The sequence below is a fragment of the Otolemur garnettii genome, unplaced genomic scaffold (assembly GCF_000181295.1).
Source record: "Otolemur garnettii isolate 467f Iridium unplaced genomic scaffold, OtoGar3 scaffold00014, whole genome shotgun sequence".
NCBI classification, from domain to species: domain Eukaryota; kingdom Metazoa; phylum Chordata; class Mammalia; order Primates; family Galagidae; genus Otolemur; species Otolemur garnettii.
Window position 1 is genome coordinate 9,539,715 of NW_003852409.1, and position 24,621 is coordinate 9,564,335.

General features: G+C 37.0%; 1 protein-coding gene across 6 annotated transcripts in view; it reads left to right on the forward strand.

Moving 5' to 3' along the window:
* FSD1L (fibronectin type III and SPRY domain containing 1 like) overlaps positions 1-24,621 on the forward strand; it is an 87,170-nt gene that overhangs the window by 61,251 nt on the left and 1,298 nt on the right. For 2 of the 6 annotated variants that reach the window (XM_003785199.2, XM_023510538.1), the window contains exons 9-13: positions 3,584-3,713; positions 4,528-4,560; positions 12,043-12,140; positions 12,679-12,930; positions 16,413-16,501. In XM_003785199.2, the coding sequence (XP_003785247.1) occupies positions 3,584-3,713; positions 4,528-4,560; positions 12,043-12,140; positions 12,679-12,930; positions 16,413-16,501 (602 nt within the window). Of the gene's footprint in view, positions 1-3,583; positions 3,714-4,527; positions 4,561-12,039; positions 12,141-12,678; positions 12,931-16,412; positions 16,502-24,621 lie in introns of all 6 variants that reach the window. The other 4 variants (XM_003785200.3, XM_023510540.1, XM_023510539.1 and 1 more) reach the window with 3 other exon arrangements.

Consider the following 24,621-nt stretch of genomic DNA (forward strand, 5'->3'; position numbering starts at 1 on the left):
GCTGAGCCTTTTTTTTTTTTTTTTTTTTTGAGACAGAGTCTCACTATATTGCCCTAGTTAGAGTGCCATGGTGATACAATTCACAGCAACCTCAAACTCTTGGGCTTAAGTGATTCTCTTGCCTCAGCCTCCTAAATAGCTGGGATTGCAGGCACATGCCACAACACCCAGCTAGTTTTGTTGGTGGTAATGCAGTTGTCATTGTTGTTTAGCTGTCCCAGGCCAGTTTCAAACTGCCAGCCTTGGTACATGTGGCTGGTGCTGTAACCACTGTGCTATGGGTGCCAAGCCAGGCTTGTGGTTTTCTTGGAGCTAGACTGGCTGCTCATTTTATCAGTGTTTGAATGTTACTGGTCACACTTTTGGTCTTGGGGGTTGTAGAGAAAAACTGAGTTGATTCTGGTCCTTTTGAGCATTTTCATTGCCAGGTAAACCAACTACAGTGAGAACAGACTGAAACTCCTCTGACACCTACACCTGCTTAACAGTGATTCTGACCTTCAGGAAGTCTCAGAATAAATTTGTCTCTTAACGTGGTTATGGGTCACAGATTTTCTAGGGTTATTCTATAGTGTTGACATGGCTGCTAATGGGAGCAGTAGTTTCATAGGAAAGGTCCGGATTTTTAAAAATGACACGTTGAATAATTGTTTACTACTTTATTTGTAAAGTAAAGATCATTTCAACAACCATTTCAACTGCAGATCATTTCAGTCATTTCAACAGCCATTTCAACTGCAGATCATTTCAACCAACCAATAGAGATAAGTGTATGGACAAAGAACTGGAAGGAAAAGAAGAGAGATGGAGATTAAATGGTTGAGGCCTACCAGTGTTTTATATCCTGAAACTTACAGTCCTTAGTATGGAGAACAGTGCAAGTTTGTAACAAGGCTGTGGCTTGTTTATTTTTGTCACTAACATTGTTTATTTCTGTCACGCCAGTGTTTGTAGCACTATTTCTTCTGTCATTGAAATTGTTAAAAGTTCTTATGACAAGAATTTTTGAGATATATTAATTTTTATTTTTTTATAAAGGTCAGTGATAAAGTATTAAGCCATAAATTACTCTTCAACTTTAAATGACAGTGGCTATGATATAATTTTAAGTACCAAGAAAGCAGCCACTAGCACAGATTAGTCATATTAAACATCTGTACTCTGATTTTTAGAACCTTGTTTTTATAGGCTTTTAAAAATAAACCAATATGTAGTTATATTCTAGGGCTTCTACAAGAGATAGGACCTTACTTTAAAAGCTCGTCTTATTTTTTAAATATAGTGTGTTATCCCTATTGTCTTAGAAGGAGAAAGACTCTATACCTTTACTGAGGTCTCATAAAGGGATAAAGTTCAAAAAAGAGAGAAAGTAAGAGATAAATGATAGATGTACTCCTAGTATTGAAATCTGCATCTTTTCTTTGGATGCTGTCTTTTGATAAGTCTGGTCTCAAGTGGAATGGTATCTTTTTCTGCTACCCTTGACTCCAGGATTACTGCTGACCCTTCTCTTCACTAGGGAATAGCCTTAAGATTGATTTCTTTTCTTTTCTTTGGAAAGCAGTTGAGAATTGATGACACCTTAAAGTTCAATCTAATTTTTCTTTCAAAAAAGTAGATGATCTCACAGGTATTACCTAATAGCTTAAATATAGAGGTTAACTCTATTTTTTTAAGGAAGTTCATTTTTGGAAATGCAGGATGTTAGTGTTACTTAATTGAAACCTTTTAGTAACTTAGCTATTAAGGAAGTTCATTTCATTTGTCCTGAAAAGCTGCATTATTTCTTCTTTCTATGGGTTCATTTCCATTTAGATGTAAATTTTGAAAGCTGTTAACTTCCTTTTCTAGTATGACATTTATGAGAAGCTGTGTGGTTAGTAGATTTATATTCAGAATGTTATTTTATAAATAAACACAATGAATAATGCCTGTGATACATAGTTGAATTGAAGTTCTCTTTACAGTGCAGTAGAAGATAAAAGGATTCTTGATTCACTAGTTTTATATTATGCTCTCTGTGTGCTTATTTTGTTGTCTGATTATACATATGTCATAGATACTGAAGTCTTAACTAAATCAAGTAATATCCTTAAGTAAAATGGGCTTTTGTAAAGGAATAATGTATTCTTTTAATAAATAATTACTAGAAATTTGAAAGTTTAGAGAGAAATAGAACCAACAGAAGCAGATTATTTGATAACTTCCAAGACAGAGATTCTTAGAATTGTATTCCAAGATAAAAAGAACTACTGGCAATTGATTGGCCGTGAATGAATAATAATTTGCCCCCAGAATCCAAATAGGGAAGCTAGTACTTTGTTACACCAATTTCCTAAATTAGCAGTTCTGAATTCTGAGTAAGTCTTGTGAATAGTAACAGATAGTTTCCCAAAATACCAGATAATCCCAAAAGCATAGTTTTGTTTCATGGTTTTTTTTTTTTTTTTTTTTTTTAAGACAGAGCCTCAAGCTGTCCCCCTGGGGAGAGCGCTCTGGCATAGCTCACAGCAACCTCTAACTCCTGGGCTCAAGCGAGTCTTCTGCCTCAGCCTCCCAAGTAGCTGGGACCACAGGCACCCACCACAACGCCCACTTGTTTTTTTGGCTGCAGCTGTCGTTGTTTGGCGGGCCCGGGCTGGATTTGAACCCACCACCTTAGGTGTATGTGGCTGATGCCCTAGCCTCTTGAGCCATAGGCACAGAGCCTGCTTCGTGTTTTTTTGTTTTGTTTTTATTTAAATGGCTCCCATTCCCCTCTGCTTGCTGCGTAAATTATCCCATAAGCTGGGTCAATTTCCTTCTGTTATCCTGGGTTCAGTTTTTCATGCTTGCTTTAATTTGAAACTATTGAGAATTTAAGTATAAACTTTTAAGTATTAGAGCTCAAAACAATTTATTCAGGGCTCTATAATATTTTACACTGTATGACTTTCTCCTCCTTCTTAATTCTCTGCCAGTTCTCCTTCCCATTCAGTCATGATAATCAGCTGATATCCTAATAATAGTAAATTGAGGCTACTATGTGCTGATGGAGCTTCTTCAGGGTGGAAGTGCCCCTAATGTTGCCAGAGAGGCAGCCAACACATAGAGAGTATTTTTTAAATATTTTGTAAAGTTTTGTAAATAAAGGTATATTTACCTACAAATTCCCATTTTCCCTATGTATGGTGACTTTAGGGGTAGCTTCAGGGACACCCTGTAGAAGAAGGAATAGTAGAAATACCAGTGGCCGTGCAAATACATTGTACGTGGTTGGAGTACAGAGTATATAAAGAAAAATAACGAGAAATAAGGTAGGAATTGTAAATTATGGCTTAATCATTGAGAGTTTAGTTGCTCAGATTAGTAATTGAGCTTCATTTTCTGTATTCAGTATTGAATTGAGGAAAGTAGGAAAATAGTGTGTTGAGGGTGGCACCTGTGGCTCAAAGAGTAGCTGGCGGATTCAAGCCCAGCCCCAGCCAAAACTGCAAAAAAAAAAAAAAGAAAAAAGAAAAAGAAAATAGTGTGATGATAGCTGTGCTCTAAAAGGTGAGATATGCTTCATTTTAAAGAAATATTGAAATGTTGTTTTGGATAGCACTTAACTTCAGTTTGGACAACTCATCATCCCATTTGAACCTGAAAGTTGAAGATACCTTTGTAGAGTGGGATCCTACTGGCGGAAAAGGTCAAGAAAGTAAAATTAAAGGAAAAGAGAACAAGGGCAGGTAAGCTAGTTCATTAAATCTGTTATATGGAAAAAAAGCTTGTACATTGGATGTTATTTGATAGTAACATACAGTAGAACCTCTGTAAGTTGACTACCCAATGGACTGTAACAAACTGGTCAATATACATAGATGGTCAGCATAAAGAGCTAGGCCTTAGTATGTGTGGTACATGTCTAGTCTGAAAATTAGGTCAACTTAAGGAGGCAGTCAATGTAGGCAGGTGGTATACTATGGAGTTTCTGCTGTATATTGAAATTCTTAGTCTTTATACCAGTATGATTTATGATATATTGCTAACACCAAAGTGACGTTTGGTGACGTAGTAGAATTGTCATTAACATTTTTCATTACTTTCTTCTAAGTTTATTTCCTAATCCTCATGCATTTTTATTTCAGTGTTCCATTCTTTAAAGTTATACGTACAACAACTTGAACTGCTTTAGAGAAGAATTCCTAGTGTATTCCTGAATTTTAGACTTATCGATCACCTTTCTTACCTAGAAGTCTGAATTAAGCAAAAACTTGGAGCATGCACAATCCCAGAGTCTTGCCCCTAATGAGCAACCTGTTGAACCCAAGTGGCAGGCTCAAGGGCCTTTTGTTAAGGTCATGACTTATTTAAATAATGTCAAAGTGTGGGAGCCTGTTTCTTTTTTAATGGAATTTTTTGTTCAAATTGTATGTAAATGTCATTATAAATTACAACAATGAACCAAAATAATCTCGGCAAGCTTTTAATCTAATTTTATTATAAACTGGTAATGGAAGTTGTAAAACAATCTCTTAACAGTTGCCTATTTTTATCTGACAGTGTCCATGTTACTTCACTGAGGAAACATACAAGGTGACGATCTGTGTCTGTGTAGTTTTAGGACTTAGTATAATCTAGCTTGGCTGACCAACTTTAATTTTTTCTTTTAACCAATAAGCGGAAGCAGCAGCCTTTGTAAGCTAAAATACTGCTCTATGTAGACTGTATTGGTAGCTTACATTTTAAATTTACAGCATTATAGTGTACTGCATATTGAATTATATTGTATATGATAACACAATAAGCTCTGCTTTAAAGTCTTTCTTGAATTATTTTCCCTCATCTGATTTTTTTTTCTGCTTTTACTCATACCTGGCCTTTTTCTTTCTTTTTTTTAACCTGGCCTCTTTCTTATTGTACTGTGTACTATTCAATATAGCTAACTTTATAGCTTTGCTTTTATTTGTATTTGGCCTGAGTTAGGTTTGAAGGTTTATATATTTTATATTATGTGATTACCCAGTTTTAAAAGCATCAGTGATAAAAAAAAAATTAAAAGTCATTGCTGAAATTATTAAGACAGTGCCAGAAAGATGAATTATTTAAAATTGCTCAAGTAATAACATACTTACTTGGAGATACTACATATATTTACCAGAAAGTAGAATGTGTTCTCTTCTCAAATTGACTTCCTTTCTTCTTTTCCGTTTATTTGTTCATTATTGGTAAAGGTAATTTCCTAGATAGTGTATTATAAATCATACAATGCTGTTGGACATAACAGAGTCTATGAAGTTTCCTTTAGTCATATGGAAATTTTTAGACTGTGTATTTATCTTTTCAAGTTATATTATCTGTTTCTACTTTTCCTTCTTTTAAGGATATTCCACTTCTGGAATGTTATATATACTTATTTGTTCTTTCCATAAGTATTTGCTCACTGTAGGATATCTACTGAGTGTTGTAAGGTTTATAGAGATAAACACTGTCTTCAAGAAACTTGTCCTCTCACCTAATGGGCACAATGTAAGGGTATATGGCACACTTGAGTACCCAACAAATACAAACATTGTAACCTAATGGTTTGTGCCCTCAGATTAATCTGAAATAAAAAAAAAAATTGCCATAACTCATTAGCTGAGCTAATATATACAAATAATAGTAATGTAAGGTAGACCTCATATGTAATGGTAAGTGAGAATAAAGGAGTTCAAAGGAAGAGAGAAGTCTAAAGCTGCCAGGTGTTGAGGTGGTCAATTAGGAAAATGAGCTGGACTAAGACTAATAATCAAGTTATTGATCTGCTGTAGTACTATAAGCAAGAAGTCACAAAGGAAAGGGTCCTTGCTTCCCTAGCATTCCGGTTTCTCCAACAAAATAGCACTGTGTGAAGGTCAAGTAAATCACCGTAGACCATAGGTAGCGGATCTTCTCACTGCTAAGAAGCCCCAAACAAAAAGCTCTCGCTGGTATATGAACCTTATGTCCAAGGGGTGGAGTGGAGAAAGTTAAAGTAGAAAATTACTGGCTCAGTGCCTGTAGCTCAAGCCGCTAAGGTACCAGCCACATATACCAGAGCTGGCAGGTTCGAATCCAGCCTGGGCCTGTCAAACGATGATAATAACTACAACCAAAAAATAGCCAGGCATTGTGGTGGGCACCTATAATCCCAGCCACTTGGGAGACTGAGGCAAGAGAATCACTTAAGCCCAGGAGCTAGAGGTTGCTGTGAGGTGTGATGCCACAGCACTCTACCCAGGGTGACAGCTTGAGGTTCTGTCTCAAAAAAAAAAAAAAGTGGAAAATTACTGAAATGGTGGAGAAAATTGTTTTGAAACCAATTCCCATTTCCTCCCTTCCTCATCACCCTTAAGGAGAGGCCACCTCCCATAAGGGGACCTCTAAATAGAAGTATCTAGGCTAGGAATTGTAGATTCATGTATAAGCATGGTGAAGAAAGAGGTGAACTGTAACTTCCTCTAGAAACTTCAGTGCACTAGCTATATACCAAGTCTAGTGTAGGGAGGGCAGCTTACCCTGTCCTGTGCCCTCCCCTGTCCCAACCAGGCCTGCTCGATAAAACCTTTGTAATTGCCTGTGGTTGGGCCTGAAAGATCACACATAGAATTTTAGTCTGGAGATGTACTCAGAAGAGTTATTTAGCCAGGTAGGATCTGGGAAACCTTTGGTAAGGAAATAGTATGTAGGCTATTTATTTATTTATTTATTTTTAAGACAGAGTCTCACTGTGTTGCCCTGGGTAGAGTGCCGTGATGTCACAGCTCACTGCAACCTTAAGTGATTCTCTTGCCTCAGCCTCCCAAGTAACTGGGACTATAGGCACCCACCACAAAGCCCTGCTGTTTTTTTTGTTTTTTTTGTTTTTTTTTTGTAGTTGCCATTGTTGTTTAGCAGGCCCAGGCTGGGTTTAAACCTGCCAGCCTCTGTGTATGTGGGTGGCACCCTAACCACTGAGCTATGGGCACTGAGCTAGTTCTTTAAAAAAAATGGAAGTATGGGGCAGCACCTGTGGCTCAGTGGGTAGGGCACCGACCCTATATACCAGGGGTGGCAGTTTCAAACCCAGCCCCAGCCAAACTGCTACAAAAAAATAGCCAGGCATTGTGGCAGGCGCCTCGGGAGGCTGAGGCAAGAGAATTGCCTAAGCCCAGGAGTTGGAGGTTGCTGTGAGCTGTGACGCGTCATAGTACTCTACCGAGGGCGACAAGGTGACACTCTGTCTCTACCAAAAAAAAAAAAAAAGAAGAGTGTATGGTATTCACAGTGAGGGGGGAAGCATGGAGAAGAAGGGCACTAAAGCAGATTATGTGAGCTTTAAGATCATTTAGTGCTCTCTAGGGGTGAAAACGCTTCAAAGGCAGGTTGAGATGAAATCAAGAACCTGTAAAATGCCCCATGAAGTCATTTGTACAGTACGGAAGTACATGAAGATTTTAAAATAGTAGAATCCAAGCTAGGTTCATCTTGTAATAGTGGTCAAGATGAATTGAGCAGCAGAGAGATCACTCGGAAGCTATGGTACAGTCCAGACTATAGAGGTAGCAAAGAGCCTTAATTCAGATGCTAAATGGCCAAGGTGTCTTTAAGAGAAGCCAAGTGAGGGGAGGCTGGGGTAGGGAGATACCATGCTTGACATAAGACAATAGTAGCAGTTGTACTTTTTGCAAAAGTGATCTTTGGTTTGGAAGGCTGGAGTGCTGCAGTGGACGAGTTCTACTTGTGTGTGTAACTTTTCTCTGAAATTAAAGTACCACTTATCAATAGTTGTATATGTTTCTTTTTCTCCATGCTTCCCTTTATGTCTTTACTACTGGTAAGTTATAAGTTTTTTAAAATTGTTTTTCTGGTTATCAAAAGACCTTTAACGTGCTTTGAAGCAGTGCCAAGTGAAAATTTTCTATTTATTTATATGACTTTTACTTGCTGTTTACTGCCCTGAATTACCTGGGAAATACTTTTCAAAATGCATGTTTTCTCCCAGCACATGCTCTGGCCTGCCGACTGTGATGAACTGTCCATGTATTTTGAAAAAGTTTCCTGAGTGATTTTGATTCTCTTGTATCTTTTTGAATTGACAGTTACTGGTTTATTACAAAATCCTAAAGGCCTGTATTTCTCCAATTTGGAACTGTGGTTCAAGAAAATAGAAGTAGTCCTTAGTTAATAACATCACATATACCATGTACTCAGCTGAGTTCATTCGTTTGATTCATACATTGTGTACCTACTGTGTACTGAGGATACAGGAGATGAAAAGATGTTCTGGCAACGTTATTTCCCTCCCTTCAGCTACTCTACAGCCTAGTTTCTCACTTCCCATAGCACCCAAAGCTGAGGCTGCCATCTTGTAGACTGTGTAAGAGCTATCATCATTTTCATCATTACTCTTTTAATCTCTAGTCTGTCGTAAGGCCAGTAATTTATGTTGTTAGATGTTCCCCAAGTGGTTCTAATGTCCACAATTGAGAACCACTAATTTAACTCATTTTATTCCTTCTCACTCCGAATTACATAGTTAATGTAATAATATTCTTTCTTTCTTTCTAAGACAGAGTCTTACTTTGTCACTCTAGGTAGAGTGCCGTGGCATCAAAGCTTACAGCAACCTCAAACTTGGGCTCAAGCAATCCTCTTTTCTCAGCTGTCCTAGTAGCCAGGACTATAGGTGCTGGCTACAGCACCTGGCTAGTTCTTCTAATTTCAGTAGACACAGAGTGTGGCTCTTGCTCAGGCTGTTCTCGAATTCCTGAGCTCAAGTAATCCACCACCTGGGCCTTTTGGAGTGCTAGGATTACAGGCGTGAGCCGCCACACCCAACTCTCTCCTCCCCTTTCATAGGATTCTTACTAGTTTCCCACAACAAAATCTTTTTGACTTCCTTTGCTCCCTCTCAGCTGAAAAACAACCATAGTCATGCATGTTAAGGGTAAGGATAATACCACCAATACTTAAAAGCACTGTAGTGTGAAGTTAGATATAATGAAGATCTATTGCTCCAAAGTTACTGTCAGTTATAGTAATACGGACATTTCAGATTAATTAAAACTATATTTATTTTTGTATAATTACTAGTATTTGCAGTTGAATTAGTTTGGATGGGTAAAGATTAAGGTGTAATAATATTTTGGTGACTTTATGAATTAGGTAATGTTTGGTGAGCAGTGCCCTAATTTTTTTCTAAGGGGTAGCGTAGTTCCAGTTTAGATAATTAGTTTTTATGAACTTTGGGAGAGTAAGTGTAAATTAAACTCTTTTTGTATTATATACGTATTCTGGAGACCTAAAGGCTTTTTTGCTGTGATCTGTAAACCATGTTAGAATAATTTTACCCCCTTCCTTTTCATGTCTTTATAATGATGCGTCTTGTAGCATTGGTTTTAACAATTTTTTTTAAAGCCAAAGACTATTTCCAGAGCCTAATCTAAAGAGAGAAAGGTATAGTGGGTTAAAGTAGGGAAGGAACCCCAAAGCTATCTTCGTCCCAGAGTCCTATAGCAGCCTCTGTGGCACATGTGGATTCCCTCCACTTCAGGTTTGAAAACTACCAATTTTAAAATACTTTGTCCCCTAGAAGATCATGAAAGTAGAGCTACACTTTTCTTTTTCTTTTCTTGAGACAGAGCCTCAAGCTGTCATCCTGGGTAGAGTGTTGTGGCATCACAGCTCACAGCAACCTCCAACTCCTGGGCTCAAGTGATTCTCCTGCCTCCGCCTCCCAAGCAGCTGGGACTCCAGGCGCCTGCCACAATGCCCGACTGTTTTTTAGTTGCAGCCATCATTGTTGTTTGGCGGGCGGGGCTAGATCTGAACTCATCAGCTCAGGTGTATGTGGCTGGTGCCTTAGCTGCTTGAGCCACAGGCGCCAAGCCTACACTGTTTTTTAAATTTGGGGGCAAATACAATGTTACCTTTTACCCTGAGTTTAAGATAAAATACTTAAAAACACACAGACCTTTTATAATCAGGTTTTTGATATTGTTAACCGTCAGTTATAAAAAGAATCAAAGAAAATTATGATGCCGTTTATTTTTTGAGTTATCAGTGAGTTGACAGAATATTTGCAATTTTACTTTCTCACTGCTTAATGACCCTTGAGAGTATTGTATTAACTTAGAAAACATGGTTGCACCAACCCTTGAAGCTAAAAAGTATATTTCTGACGTTTAGAATAAAGAGTATAAATTTCCCTTAATTTTTATTTGTTTCTGTCCTCTATTTTGAAGTAGATCTCAGCACCTCTTCTGTTTTGTTCTCACCCTTGCCAATGGGAGGAAACTACTAACTGCCTACTTGGACACAGATTTCACAGAAATTTTAATTAGCCTGTTTTTAGTCAGCTCTATTCATGCTGTCTATTCAAATAGAACTTATAATCAGTTGCTTAAATGTCTTTTTAAAGAAATATTTTTACAAATATTTGAAATACTTTGAAATACTAAGAAGAATTTTGAAATACTAAGACCTTTGAAATACTAAGAAGAATTAAAGTAAATCTTGTGAATACTACAGTTACAGAGCTATAAATTATGTTACTTATTCATTAAAAAATACACATTTGGGATGGAGCCTGTGGCTCAAAAGGGTAGGGCACTGGCCCCATATGCCAGAGGTGGTGGGTTTAAGCCCAGCCCTGGCCAAAAACTACCAAAAAAAAAGAAAAGAAAAGAAAAAATACACATTTGAAATAGTCTTAAGTTCATTGTTTAATTCTTTGAAATTGTCTAATAAATCTGCTTTCTGATGACAATTTTAAATAATCCATAAAGAAGTCACTGAATCAGGGTGGTGCCTGTGGCTCAAGGACTAGGGTAGCAGGTTCAAACCCAGCCCCAGCCAAAAACTGCAAAAAAAAAAAAAAAAAAGAAGTCACTGAATCATGTGAAATGGCTCTGTATCTTTATTCTTGCCTTGCCTTCGTTAGAAATTTCTATTTCAATTTTGATAGCTTATCAAAATTAAATTGATCTTAGGAAGAAAAATTTTAGTGCAATTATATTGGAGAAGTGTTTTTATTTCTAATTAGTGGTGATAGTATACATAGTTATCCTTATTTTCCCTAAATAATAACTTTAGAATATTATTGGCCAAATATGTTTTTTGTTTTTTTAAAATGTACTGATTCAGGGCAGCGCCTGTAGCTTAGTGGGTGGGCGCCAGCCATATACACTGAGGCTGGCAGGTTCGAACCTGGCCTGGGTCAGCTAAAATCAACAATGAAACTGCAACAAAAAGCCAGGCATTGTGGCAGGCAAGGCTGAGGCAAGAGAATTACTTAAGCCCAAGAGTCTGAGGTAGCTGTGAACTATGATGCCACGACATTCTACCAAGGGCAACATAGACTCTGTCTCAAAAAGAAAGAAACAAAATAAATAAAGAAAATGTACTGATTCACTATAATTAAAACCTTATTTTAAAACAAATTTAAAGTTTAATTTATTTGGAGTTTTCGAGAGTTTAAAAATCTAATATTGTCTAGTTTTTCACATTATGTAATTGAATAAAAGAGGAAGTCAGGGTCACTCTTGTCCATTTTAGTAGGAGAAATACTTTATAATGCTTGCCTTAGCATAGATTTGGGTAATTGCTGTTTCTATTTTTAAGAAGAAAAGATCCAGAATAAAAATACCTACTGCTTATAAAAAAGGTTATTTAATTATAATTGTAAGAGGAAGCCTGGCTTTGCCCTTGCTTTTGTTTTATTTTAACTGCAAAAAAAATCTAAGCAATAACCTGTTACCTATCTTGAGTATTTCTTTTTTCTTTTAGTAAATCTTGTTTCATTTGGCATTATTTCTTATTTCAACTGTGTGTTCCTTGTATAAGCCTTGCTGAATCTGCATGACATTAGTGTTTCAGCCTGCTTTGTGTTTATTGATGGCTTCTTACATTTAAATGTTTACAGTTGGCAACTCTCTTTAATAATAATTCAAATCAAATTGGATGATGTTATTTCTACAACATAATTAGAAATCTTTTCAAACGTTCTTTCCACGATTTTTAGTTTATGAAACATTTATAACATAAAATGTCTTTTTGTTCTTGTTTATGTAGAAGTGGTACACCATCCCCCAAAAGGACATCTATAGGCTCCAGGCCACCAGCAGTAAGAGGCAGCAGAGATCGTTTTACTGGGGAATCCTACACAGTGCTAGGTAGGATAAAACAAAATAATTATTCATTATCATAGTCACTGGTGGACCTTCTGCTTGCTTAGAGCTACAGTGGCTGCCGGTGAATTGAATGATTCTTTGCAGAAGATTCTCCCAGTTAAAGCCTAATTACTTTGGCAGGGTCTTGGTGGGTTCAAATTGTCTTATTTTTGATGCTTTTCAAATTCTTCAGCTTACATAATGTTTTCACTATGTATAAGTCTTGAGAGGGATAGTAAGGAAAAAAACTTCTGAAGCATTGTATATTTAGAAAAATAATAATAAATATAAAAATAAAGGTACTCTGCATTTAGTCAGTGGTTCTCAACCTTCCTAATGCTATGGCCCTTTAATACAGTTCCTGTGGGTTGCAACTCACAGGTTGAGAACCACTGATTTAGTGTGTGTGTGTTATGATTATTCTCATAGAATGAGTACATGAATCAAACTTCTGTGCCATTTTGGGGACAAGTGATAGGTAAAACTATGTGACTCATAAGGAAGAGATAAGAGTCAACTCTACTTCTCTGATTTCTTGTAGGAGATACTGCTATTGAAAGTGGACAACATTATTGGGAGGTCAAGGCCCAGAAGGATTGTAAATCCTACAGTGTGGGAGTAGCATACAAAACTTTGGGGAAATTTGACCAATTGGGAAAGACAAACAGTAGTTGGTGTATCCATGTCAACAACTGGCTACAAAACACATTTGCAGCAAAGCATAATAATAAAGTCAAAGCTTTGGATGTTGCTGTTCCTGAGAAAATAGGTGTATTTTGTGATTTTGATGGGGGTAAGTTTACTGATTTTCTTACAGATTATGTCATCATAGTTGCTTATATTTCATTGCTTTTCATTGGTCAGCATCTATGCAGAATTTCCATTACTATTGTGGTAATAACATTTCCCCCAACTAGACACAGACATAATCTCAGTTCTAGAATTGACTGGAAGGGTGTGTGATATATGCCTGTAGCTCTACAAATGCCCTCCTTATATGCTAAACTAGTCTAAAAAGTTTGTTAATTTTAGTCTTCATCACTAAAGTTTCTTCTGTCCACTAAAATTCTTTCCTTAACCATGTTTTATTACCTATCTGTAAAGAGTGATGGAGTCTAAATTTTTGAGTTGGAGTAGACCTTAGATATTACCCAGTTCATTTGCCACACAGTATAAAAATGTTAATAAAATATTTATACTATCTCTGCAGGTAGTTGCCATGTGTATGCTTGAAGAACTGTTTAATGTGTAGCAGTAGCATTGTTGGACAGTTCTTGGTTAGAAGGTTTTTCTTAAACTGACTCAATTTTTTTCCCTATGACTTCTGAGACTGTTGCTCTTAAATCTTGCCATCTGAACAAATTCAGATTTATGTTGCCTGATTTGCTCTCACATAGTAATCCTTATCTGTTAAAAACTAAAGGTACTCATATTGCTTTTCTCAGCTTGTTTTTCCAGGCCATACATTCTCTGCTAAATAGCTGCTTCTCTTATAGTTTAATTTTTACAGTGTATTTCTTTTTTCTTCTTTTTTTTAAATCATAGCTGTGTATATTAATGCAATTATGGGGTACAATATGCTGGTTTTATATACAGTTTGAAATACTACAATGTGTTTGTTCATCAAACTACAGTGTGTTTCTTGAAGATTGGTTCTCATAGCAGAACATATGACCTCTAACTAACAAAGGACAGTGATTTGTCAACACTGATTCTAGTAATACAAGTTAACAGCACTGTTGAGCCGCCTAATCCACTAGATTTTTTTTCATGGAGCTATGTCAAGTTGTCTTTTTCTTATTCTGTTAGGCAGTTTAGGGTTTTTTTTTTTATTTTTTGTAACTTAGATGAAGACTGTTTATCCTGTTTTTAGTTTCATCTTAACAGATTTGGCCAAGCTTTCCCTCCTGTTACAATCATCTAAAAATTAACTTGAAATAAAAAATTAATTTGATATTTATCTTTTGAAAAATTTATTTAAGCATTTTGAGTCAGTTATTTGATAAGTGTTCAAGTCAGTTATTTGATAATTATGGTCATCCAACTTATAAAATTTTGAAGATGACATAGTATTAAACTAAAGTAATGGCCCTACATGTTTCTCTCCAAGTTGACACTTTAATAATACCACATTTTATTATTTTAAGTAACATTGTTATCTAAATAATTCTATGAGCTGTCAATTTAATTATTCTAAAAAGGAGGAAAGTCAATTTTGCCTTGCATTTTTATTACTCACTTTGAATCAAATAAATCATTTTCCTCGGGATGAATGGCAGATTTATTAGCTCACTTCTTTTCTTTTTTGACTACCAAGACATTTCCTTATCTTCTCTCTCCTTTGCCATAAGCTGTCATTCCACAAAGCTAGTAGTGAGAAGTAATTGTTAGCCTAGAGCATAGGGCACAGCAAAGGGAAGTTGTAGTGTAGAATAGGATCAGAAGAGCCTTGAAAAATAATACTAGACTGGTCTTTGTAAATAAAGTAATGGGGAATGGTGGGTCTGCACCTTTTAGAAAGTGAATGGTGGCTCGGCGCCTATAGCTCAACCGGCTAAGGCGCCAGCCACGTACACCTAAGGTGGCGGGTTCGAATCCCCAGCCCGGACCCGCCAAACAACAATGATGGCTGCAACCAAAAAATAGCCGGGCGTTGTGGCGGGCGCCTGTGGTCCCAGCTACTTGGGAGGCAGAGGCAGGAGACTCGCTTGAGCCCAGGAGTTGGAGGTTGCTGTGAGCTGTAATGCCACGGCACTCTACCCAGGGGGACAGCTTGAGGCTCTGTCTCAAAAAAAAAAAAAAAAAAAAGAAAGTGAATGGTTAAAGATTGAAGACATTGCAGGTTTAGACAGCATAAGAAGTTTTAGAGACGATCTTCAAGCAATGTAGGTAACCATGTCTGTTTTTTTAACTATTAAATCTTTATTGTCTGGCAAATGCATTTTATAATTACTGTTTGTTGAGTGATTGGTAAAAAGGACCTGAGCCATGGTGAGTCAAGAAGAATATATGTGATGCTTTGAAAATAAAATTTGTAGGACTTAGTAACTAAATACGGATTGGGGATGGGGTAGAAGTTGAAGATGACTTTGATGTTCCAGTCAATGGGACTGTGAGGATGACAGTACTGGGGGAAAATGAGATGGCAGCAGGACAGCAGTGTAGTATATTTAGCAAGCATTTAGAAATTTAGTGCTACAGCTCAGAAGCATAGTGGAACTGAAGCTAAATCTTTAAGACATCACAGAATGGCTAATGAAGATTGCATACAACAGTGCAGTTAAGCATTACTGTTACTTGGTGACCATATGTGGGTTGCCTAATATTTTGAGGTAATGTCATGTACCTAGTACTTTAATGGTGTCCATAAATGTTAATTTCTTTTCTCTTCCTCTTTGGTTGCAGATGATTTATTTAAACAGTTGGGTTCCAATGGGGTTAGTCAGGGTCAGACCGCACCAAAAGGTTTTTCGGTGTAAATGGTACAACAGAACATGTGAAAAACAATCTAGCCCGTGCCCCCCTCCCCCCAGAAAGTTACTGTGTTAAGGGAGCATTGTAGAGAGAAAAGAGAGCCTGGACAAAGCAGCTGCATGTAGAAGGAGAAGTAAAAGGACGAGTTAGAAGATATCACCAGGGTTAAGGTACAACCAAGAGAATAGTCAGCAGAGGAGAGTTTCAAGATGAGGTCACAGCTGTAAGGAGCCATCAGATTGGACATTAGGAGACCAGACAGTTATTTTAGGGCATGATCTTGTTGAAAGACTGTGAGGGGGATTTAAGAATTAACAAAGTTTAAGCAATGATGACTATTCCGAGATTTCAGAGACTGGAGTAAGGAGTATGGCTTCAAGTAGTAGAAGACAGGGTTTTAATATAGTTAACCTTAAATGGTGATACGATTTGGGTAGAGAGGTTACTTATATATAGTAAAAATAAAGAGGAAGAAATGGCCTCAGTTTTTCCTGGGGTAATTAAACCATTTGTTAAATATTAATAAAAGAAGGAAATAGTTTATAGTTGAGTAAGTAGAGTAGAGCCAGATTATGAATGCATCATGGAGGTCTTGACAATCAGAGGAAGAAAACTGGATTTGGGCTCTTCCTTAAATGTTTACTACTGATTTGCAGCTGAGTACAATTAAATCTAGTCCTTATAGTTAATAATTTAAAAAAATGCCAAAATATGCATAGTTATTTTTTTGCATGATAGTATGTTAGACCTTATCAGATGTGTTTTTATATAATAAATGGGACTTTTTTCCCCCCCTTTTAGGTCAACTTTCTTTCTATGATGCAAACTCAAAACAGTTGCTGTATTCCTTTAAGACAAAATTTACTCAACCAGTACTACCTGGTTTCATGGTTAGTACCTAATTTATGTTCATTTGGTTTGATAACTTTGGGGTGGCACCTGTGGTTCAAGGAGAAGGGGGCCGGCCCCATATACTGAAGGGGGTGGGTTCAAACCTAGGCCTGGCCAAAAACTGCAAAAAAAAAAAAAAAAAAAATGGTTTGACAACTTTAGGGGGAATAATTTGTATTGTATATTTGGAGAAGCAGAATATCCTATTTTTTCTTCTCGTTCCTCTCTCTTTCCCTAGTTCATCCTCTCCAAAATCTGTGATTGTCTGTATATTTTTGATGTATTTTTTTTTTTGAGACAGAGCCTCAAGCTGTCCCTTGGGTAAAGTGCCATGGCATCACAGCTCACAGCAACCTCCAGCTCCTGGGCTCAAACGAGTCTCCTGCCTCAGCCTCCCAAGTAGCTGAGACCACAGGCGCCTGCCACAATACCCAGCTATTTTGTGGTTGCAGCCCTCATTGTTGTTTGGTGGCCTGGGTTAGATTTGAACCCTACACCTTAGGTGTATGTGGCTGGCTCCTTAGTCACTTGAGCCACAGGTGCCAAGCCATTTTTGGTATATTTTATTGAAGTAATAGTTAATACATAAAAGTACACAAATCATAGCATGTAGTTTGGTGCATTTTCAGAGGACTGCACTCACTTTTATAAGCAGCACCCTCATCAAAAAATAGAACATTACCAGAACCTCAGAAGCACCTGAGTGCCCATTTCTAGTCCCTAATGACCCTCCACTAAAGGGTAAAACCATTATGAGTGATTTCTATTTGGGGGCTTTCATAAATAGAACTACTATGAATGTTCTTGGTCATATCTTATGGAATATGTACATATTTCCATTGAGTATAGACCTAAGGGTGGGTTGCTAGATCATACAGTATACAGTATAATCAACTGTAGTAGATACTACAAAAGAGTTTTCATATAGTGTCATAATAGTGCATTGAAATCTGGAACTCCTGGGCTCCATTCATATATTTTATGCATGCGTCCGTTCACTAGTTGAAGGACATTTAGGTTCTACTAGTTTTGGGCAATTATGAATCAAGTCACTCTAAACAGTTTTTAGAGTGAACCTATGAGTTTGAGTTTTTGTGTGAACCTATGTTTTCATTTTTCCTGGTTAAGTACCTAAGAACGGTAATAAGGTTTCTGGATCCCATGGAAAGTATATGTTAAACTTTTAACAAACTACCAAAATGTTTTCCAAAGTGACTGTACCGTTTCTACATTCCTATTAGCAATATATAAGAGTTCATCACATCCTTGCCATTATTTGGTATCAGCAGATTTTTTGTTGTTTTTAAGCCATTTTAATAGGTGTGTAAGTGTTCATTGTGGGTTTTTAAAATTTCAGTAGATTCAAATGTTTTCTGTTACACAGATAAATTGTGTAATGCTGAAGTCAGAGCTTGTAGTATATAATCATCCCAACAAGTAGATTTTAATCCCTTACTCTTCATTGTGTTTTTATTTGCACTTTCCTGAAGACAAATAATGTTGAACATCCTTTCATGTGATTTTTTGCCATTCACATCATTTTTTTTTTGGAGACAGAGCCTCAAGCTATCCCCCTGGGTTGAGTGCTGTAGCATCACAGCTCACGGCAACCTCCAACTCCTGGGCTTAAGTGAATCTTCTGCCTCAGCCTCCCAAGTAGCTGGGACCACAGGCGCCCACCACAGTGCCCAGCTATTTTTTGGTTGCAGCCGTTATTGTTGTTTTGGTGGGCCCGGGCTGGATTCGAACCCTCCACCTTAGGTGTATGTGGCTGGTGCCTTAGCCACTTGAGCCACAGGCACCAAGCCACATCATTTCTTCAGTGAAGTATCTGTTAAAAGCCTTCGCTCATATTTTAAGAGTTGTTTTCTTATTATTGAATTTTAAGTGTTTTATATACTTCAGGGATCTTTTTTTTTAATTCCAAAGATGTATTCTTTTTTTTTTATTGTTTGGGAGTACAGGGAATTAGGTTACAATGATTGCATTTGTTGGGTAAAGTCCCTCTTGCAATTGTGTCCTGCTCCCAAGAAGTGTGCCATACGCCATGACACCTCATCCATCTCTCTCCACCTCCCTCAGTCCCCTCCTCCCCACTTTATTTCTTATTTATTTATTTATTTTGCAGTTTTTGACTGGGGGCTGGGTTTGAACCCACCACTTCCAGCATATGGGGCTGGTGCCCTACTCCTTTGAGCCGCCCTCCTCACTTTATATGTGATCGTCTACTGTCTTCATATTAGAATTGAGTACATTGGATTCTTGCTTCTTCATTCTTGTGATGCTTTACTAAGTTTAATGTGTTCAATCTCCATCCAGGTTAATACAAAAGATGTAAAGTCTCCATCTTTTTCGTGGCTGAATAGTATTCCATGGTATACATATACCACAGCTTGTTAATCCATTCCTGGGTTGGTGGGCATTTAGGTTGTTTTCACATTTTGGCAGTCCTACCAGCAGCGTGAAAGTGTTCCCTTCTCTCCACATCCACACTGACATCTGCAGCTTTGAGACTTTGTGATGTGGGGCCATTCTTACTGGGGTTAGTGGTAACTCAGGATGATTTTGATTTGCATATCTCTGTTAGGGATGATGAGCATTTTTTGTGTTTGCTAGCCATTGGTCTGTCTTCTATAGAGAAGGTTCTATTCATGTCTCTTGCCCAGTGATATAAGGGATTGTTGGCTCTTTGTTGATTGATTTGAATTCTCTGTAGATCCTAGTTATCAAGCTTTTGTCTGATTCATAATATGCAAATATCTTTTCCCATTCTGAAGGCTGTGTGTTTGTTTTGGTTGTCTCCTTAGCTGTACAGAAGCTTTTCAGTTTAATTAAGTCCCATTTGTTTATTTTTGTTGATGTTGCGATTACCATGAAAGTCGTCTTCATAAAACCTTTCCCCATGCCCATATCTTCAAGTGTTTTCCCCAAACTTTCTTTGAGGATTTTTATTGTTTCGTGCCTTAGATTTAAATATTTTGTCCATCTCGAATCAGTTTTTGTAAGTGGTGAAAAGTACAGATCCAGTTTCAGTCTTTTATATGTGGTTATCTAGTTCTCCCAGCACTATTTATTGAATAGGAATTCTTTTCCCCAGTGTATGTTCTTCTTTGGTTTATCGAAGATCAGATGGCTGTAAGATGTTAGTTTCATCTCATAGTTTTCTATTTGGTTCCAAATATCTATGTCTTTATTTTTGTGCTGGTAGCATGCTTTTTTGATCACTGTGGCCTTGTAGTATAGCCTAAAGTCTGGTAGGGTGATGTCCCCAGCTTTGTTTTTATTACTAAGAATTGCCTTGACTATATGGAGTTTTTTCTGGTTCTATGCCAGACGAAGATTTATTTTTTCCAAATCTTGAAAGAATGATGTTGGTATTTTAATGGGGTTGCATTGAATCTGTAGATTTCTTGGGAAAGTATAGACATTTTAACAATGTTGATTCTTCCCAGCCAGGAGCATGATATGTCCTTCCATTTGTTAAAATCTTCTGCTCTTTCTTTTTTTTAGGGCTTCACAATTTTAATAGAGGTTCTTCACCTCTTTTGTTAGGTAAATTTCTAGGTATACTGTTTTGTTTTTGTTTTTGAAGCTACTATGAAAGGAATTGTGTCCTTTATTAGCTTCTCAACTTGGCTGTTATTGACATATACAAAGGCTACTGATTTGTGGGCATTGATTTTATATCCTGAGCCATTGCTGTATTTTTTGATCACTTCCAGGAGTCCTATAGTTGAGTCTTTGGGGTTCTCTAAGTATAAGATCATATTGTCAGCTAAGAGCGAGAGTTTACCTCTTCTGCCCCCATTTGTATGCCCTTTATTTCCTTCTCTTGTCTGATAGTATTGACTAGAACTTCAGCACTATGTTGCATAATAGTGGCAATAGAGGACAACCTTGTCTGGTTCCAGTTCTAAGTGGAAAAGCTTTCAGTTTTACTCCATTCATTATAACAATAGCTGTGGGTTTGTAGTAGATGTTTTTGATCAGTTGAAGAAATATGCCACCTCTGCCTATATTCTTAAGTGTTCTAATTTGAAAAGGATGCTGAATTTTATTGAATGCTTTTTGTGCATCTATTGAGAGGATCATATGGTCTTTGTTTTTGCCTCTGTTCATATAGTGAATTATGTTTATGGACTTGTGTATGTTAAACCAGCCTTGAATCCATGGGATGAAACCTACTTGATCGTGATGTATGATTTTTTTTTTTAAATGTATAGCTGTAATCTATCTGCCAGCATTTTAGTGAGAAGTTTTACATCTATATTCATTAGTGAAATTGGTCTGAAGTTTTCCTTTTTACTTGGGTCTTTTCTTGGTTTTGGTGTCAGGGTGATGTTTATTTTCTAGAATGTTTTGGGAAAGATTCCTTCCATCTCAGTTTTTTGGAATAATTTCTGCAATATGGGTATAATCTTTTCTTGGAAGGTTTAATAGAATTCTGGTGTGAAGCCATCTGGACCACGACATTTTTTTATTGAGAGATTTTTTTATTCTTTCTTCAGTCTCAGTGCTTGAAATTGGTCTGTTCAATGTAACTCTAGGGAGAAAGTGTGATTCCTGATATTGATTAATTTCCTCTACATTGTCAAATCTCTGGGCATAGTTTCTTGTACTGAGATGATCTCTTGTATCTCTGTGGCATCTATTGTTATTTTCCCTTTATCATTTCTGATAGAGGTTATTAGAGATTTTACTTTTCTGTTTCTAGTTAATCTGGCCAAAAGTTTATTGATTTTATTTATTTTTTAAAAAAATAAGTTTTTGTTTCATTAATTTTCTAAATGATTTTTTTGTTTCCAATTTCATTAATCTCTGATTTAGTTTTGGTTATTTCTTTTCTTCTGCTGGGTTTGGGATTAGATTATTCTTCTATTTCCAATCCCATAAGATGGTTCATGAGTTTGTTGATGCTCTCTCGTTCTGTTTTTGGAATGTAGGCATCTAATGCTATAAATTTCCCTTATGAGATTGCTTTTGCTATATTCCCCAGGTTTTGGTAACTTGTTATCTTTATTGTTTTTATGTTTGAGGAATTTAACAATTTCCTCCTTTATCTCTTCCTGAACCCAGCTATCATTCGGCATAAGGTTGTTTAATTTTCATGCCTTTGTTTGGGGATGAATGTTTTTGTTGGAGTTAACTTCCAGCTTTATTGCCCTGTGGTCTGAGAAGATACAAGGTATAATTTCTATTCTTTTAATTTTGCTGCAATTAGATTTGTATCCTAGAATGTGATCTATTTTGGAGTGTGTTCCATGGGCTGATGAGAAAAATGTATATTCTTTAGCTTTGGGATGATGTGTTCTGTATATGCCTGTTAATACCATTTGTTCTGAGATCACATTTAAGTCCTTTATTATATCTTTGTTTACTTTCTGTATAGAGCATCTGTCCAGTTCTGTCATAGGGGTGTTAAAGTCCCTGACTATTTTGGTGTTATGGGATATCATATAGCTTAGACCACTTAAGGTCTGTTTTATAAATCTGGGAGCATTTAAGTTGGGTGCATAAATATTTAAAATCGAAATATCTTCTTATATTGTTTCCTTGACCAGTATGAAGTGTCCATCTTTGTGTTTCTTAACTTCAGTTGCTTTAAATCTATTTGTATCTGAGAATAAGATTGCAACCCTTCCTTCTGATTTCTATTTGCTTTGATTTCTATTTCCATCCCTTAACCCTGAGTCTTGATTTGTCCTTTAAGGGTAGGTGTGTTTCTTGGAGACAGCATCTGAATGGCTTTTTTATTTTGAGACAGACTCTTACTATGTCACCCTCTTACTATATCTCCCTTACTGTTACAGCTCACAGCAACCTCAAACTCTTGGGCTTAAGCAATTCTCTCGTCTCAGCCTCCCAAGTAGCTGGGACTACAGGTGCCCACCACAATGCCTGGCTTTTTTTTTTTTTTTTTTTTTTGCAGTTTTTGGCCCAGGCTGGGCTTGAACCTGCCACCTCCAGCATATGGGAGCAGCGCCCTACTCCTTTGAGCCACAGCTCCACCCTCTGGCTTTTGCTTTTTTATCCAATAAGCCAGCCTGTGCCTCTTCAGTGGGGAATTCAATCCACTAACATTTATTGAGGTAATTGATAAGTGTGAGGGAGTTCTATTCATCTTATTTTGTGAAAGTCCGTTGTATAGTTTTATCTTTTCTGCCATAGAGGAAGCTAAGTTTTGACCTTTAGCTTCTGGGTGTTTACTTTCCTGGTGGTCCTTTGTGATGGTCAGCGTTGAGAATAGGTCTACGTATTTCCTATAGAGCTGGTCTTCTTGTGGCAGATCTCAGTGTTTGGATATCTGTAAAAGATTTGATTTCTCCATCAACTTTGAAGCTTAGTTTAGCAGGATACAGAATTCTGGATGAAAATCGTTTTGTTTGAGAATGTTATAGGTGGGCTTGGCGCCTATAGCTCAGCAGCTAGGCCCCTGGCAACATACACGAGGGTTGACAGGTTCGAACCTGGCCTGGACCTGCCAAATAATAACACCTACAACAAAAAAATAGCTGGGCATTGTTGTGGGCACCTGTAGTCCCAGCTACTTGGGAGGCAGAGGCAGGAGACTCGCTTTAGCCCAGGGGTTGGAGGTTGCTGTGAGTTGTGATGTCATGGCACTCTACCCAAGGGGACAGCTTGAGGCTCTGTCTCAAAAAAAAAAAAAAAAAAAAAAAAAAGTCTGCTCTTGTCCTAATGGCTCTGCCTCTGTAGGTCAGTTGGCACTTACTCTTGGCTGCTTGTAGAATTTTCTCTTTCATCTTGACTTTGGACAAGTTCATTGTGATGTGTCTTGGAAAGCTCTGTTTGAGGTGAGATGACGCAGGGTTCAATATCCATCTAAAATGAGTGTGTTGGGATCTTTAGTAAAACTTGGGAAGTTTTCATTTATGATAGTCTCCAGTAGGACTTCCATTCCTTTGGGACAGTCTTCTTCCCCTTCAGAGATCCCTGTTATTTGTGTGTTTGAAGGCTTCATAGAGTCTTGTAGTTCTCTAAGTGACTCTTCTTTCTCTCTCTTCTTTTCTGCCTCTTTACCTGAGTTAACTTGAGCACTTTATCCTCTATCTCTGAGATTCTTTCTTTTCCATGATTTAGTTTATTTTTCATACTTATTTTACTGCATCTTTACATTCCTTCATTGTCATCTTAATTTCCTTAAGCTCTGCCATATCCTTCCTATAATGTACGTATCTGTTGTCTGTCTTTTGATTTCGTCTTTCTATTTTCTTGTCCATTCCCTTTATTGTCTTTACCATCCATATTTCAAATCCCCTTTCTGTCAAGTCCATTAATTATTTATAGGTGGAGTCTTCTGTAGCAGGTGCCTCATGGTCCCTTCAAGGAATTGCTCTGTTTTGGTTTTTCATGTTGCCTGAATTTTTCTATTGGTTCTTCCTCATGTGTGTTCACCTCTTTGTCCTTTTTTTTCCTTCTCACTTCCTCCTTTCCTTCAAATTACCTTGTCTCGGAGCTTAGGTATTGAAATGGCCTTTTGGTATAAAGCCAAAGTGTATATGAATCCTTTATTAGATATATGCCTGGCTCGCTTTTTCGTTTTCGAATTTTTCAAATAGAAATGTTCATTTTGATATGAAGTTTAATTTAGCAATTATTTTTACTTTTATGAGTGACACTACACTGAACTCGAGGTCACAATGATTTTCTTCTGTTTACTTCTCGAAGGTTTACAGTTTTAGGTTTTACATTTAGATCTATAATCCATTTTGAGTTAATTTTTATGTATAGTACAAGGTATGTCTTGAGGTTCATTTTTTTTACATAGGGATGACCAATTGATCCAGTACAAAAAGACTAATCTTCTCTGATTTGCCTTTGCATTTTAGTGCTAGACATTTTGAGTAAATATTTTTCTAAATCACTTAAATAATTTTTAAAAAAAGTAATATAGTAAGTTTATAGTCAGAGGGTTGTTTTTGTGTATTGGGAGTTGTCATTACTGAGCCTGCTAGTTTTGAAAATTTAGAATGTTAATTGGATAACTTTAAATTTCACAGGTCAGTAGATTCTTTGGTGCAATAACTTAGTAGATAGTGAACACTTAAGAATAAAATTGAAAGTGGAAATACTTAAACAACATCTACAATTTCCCTTCCTT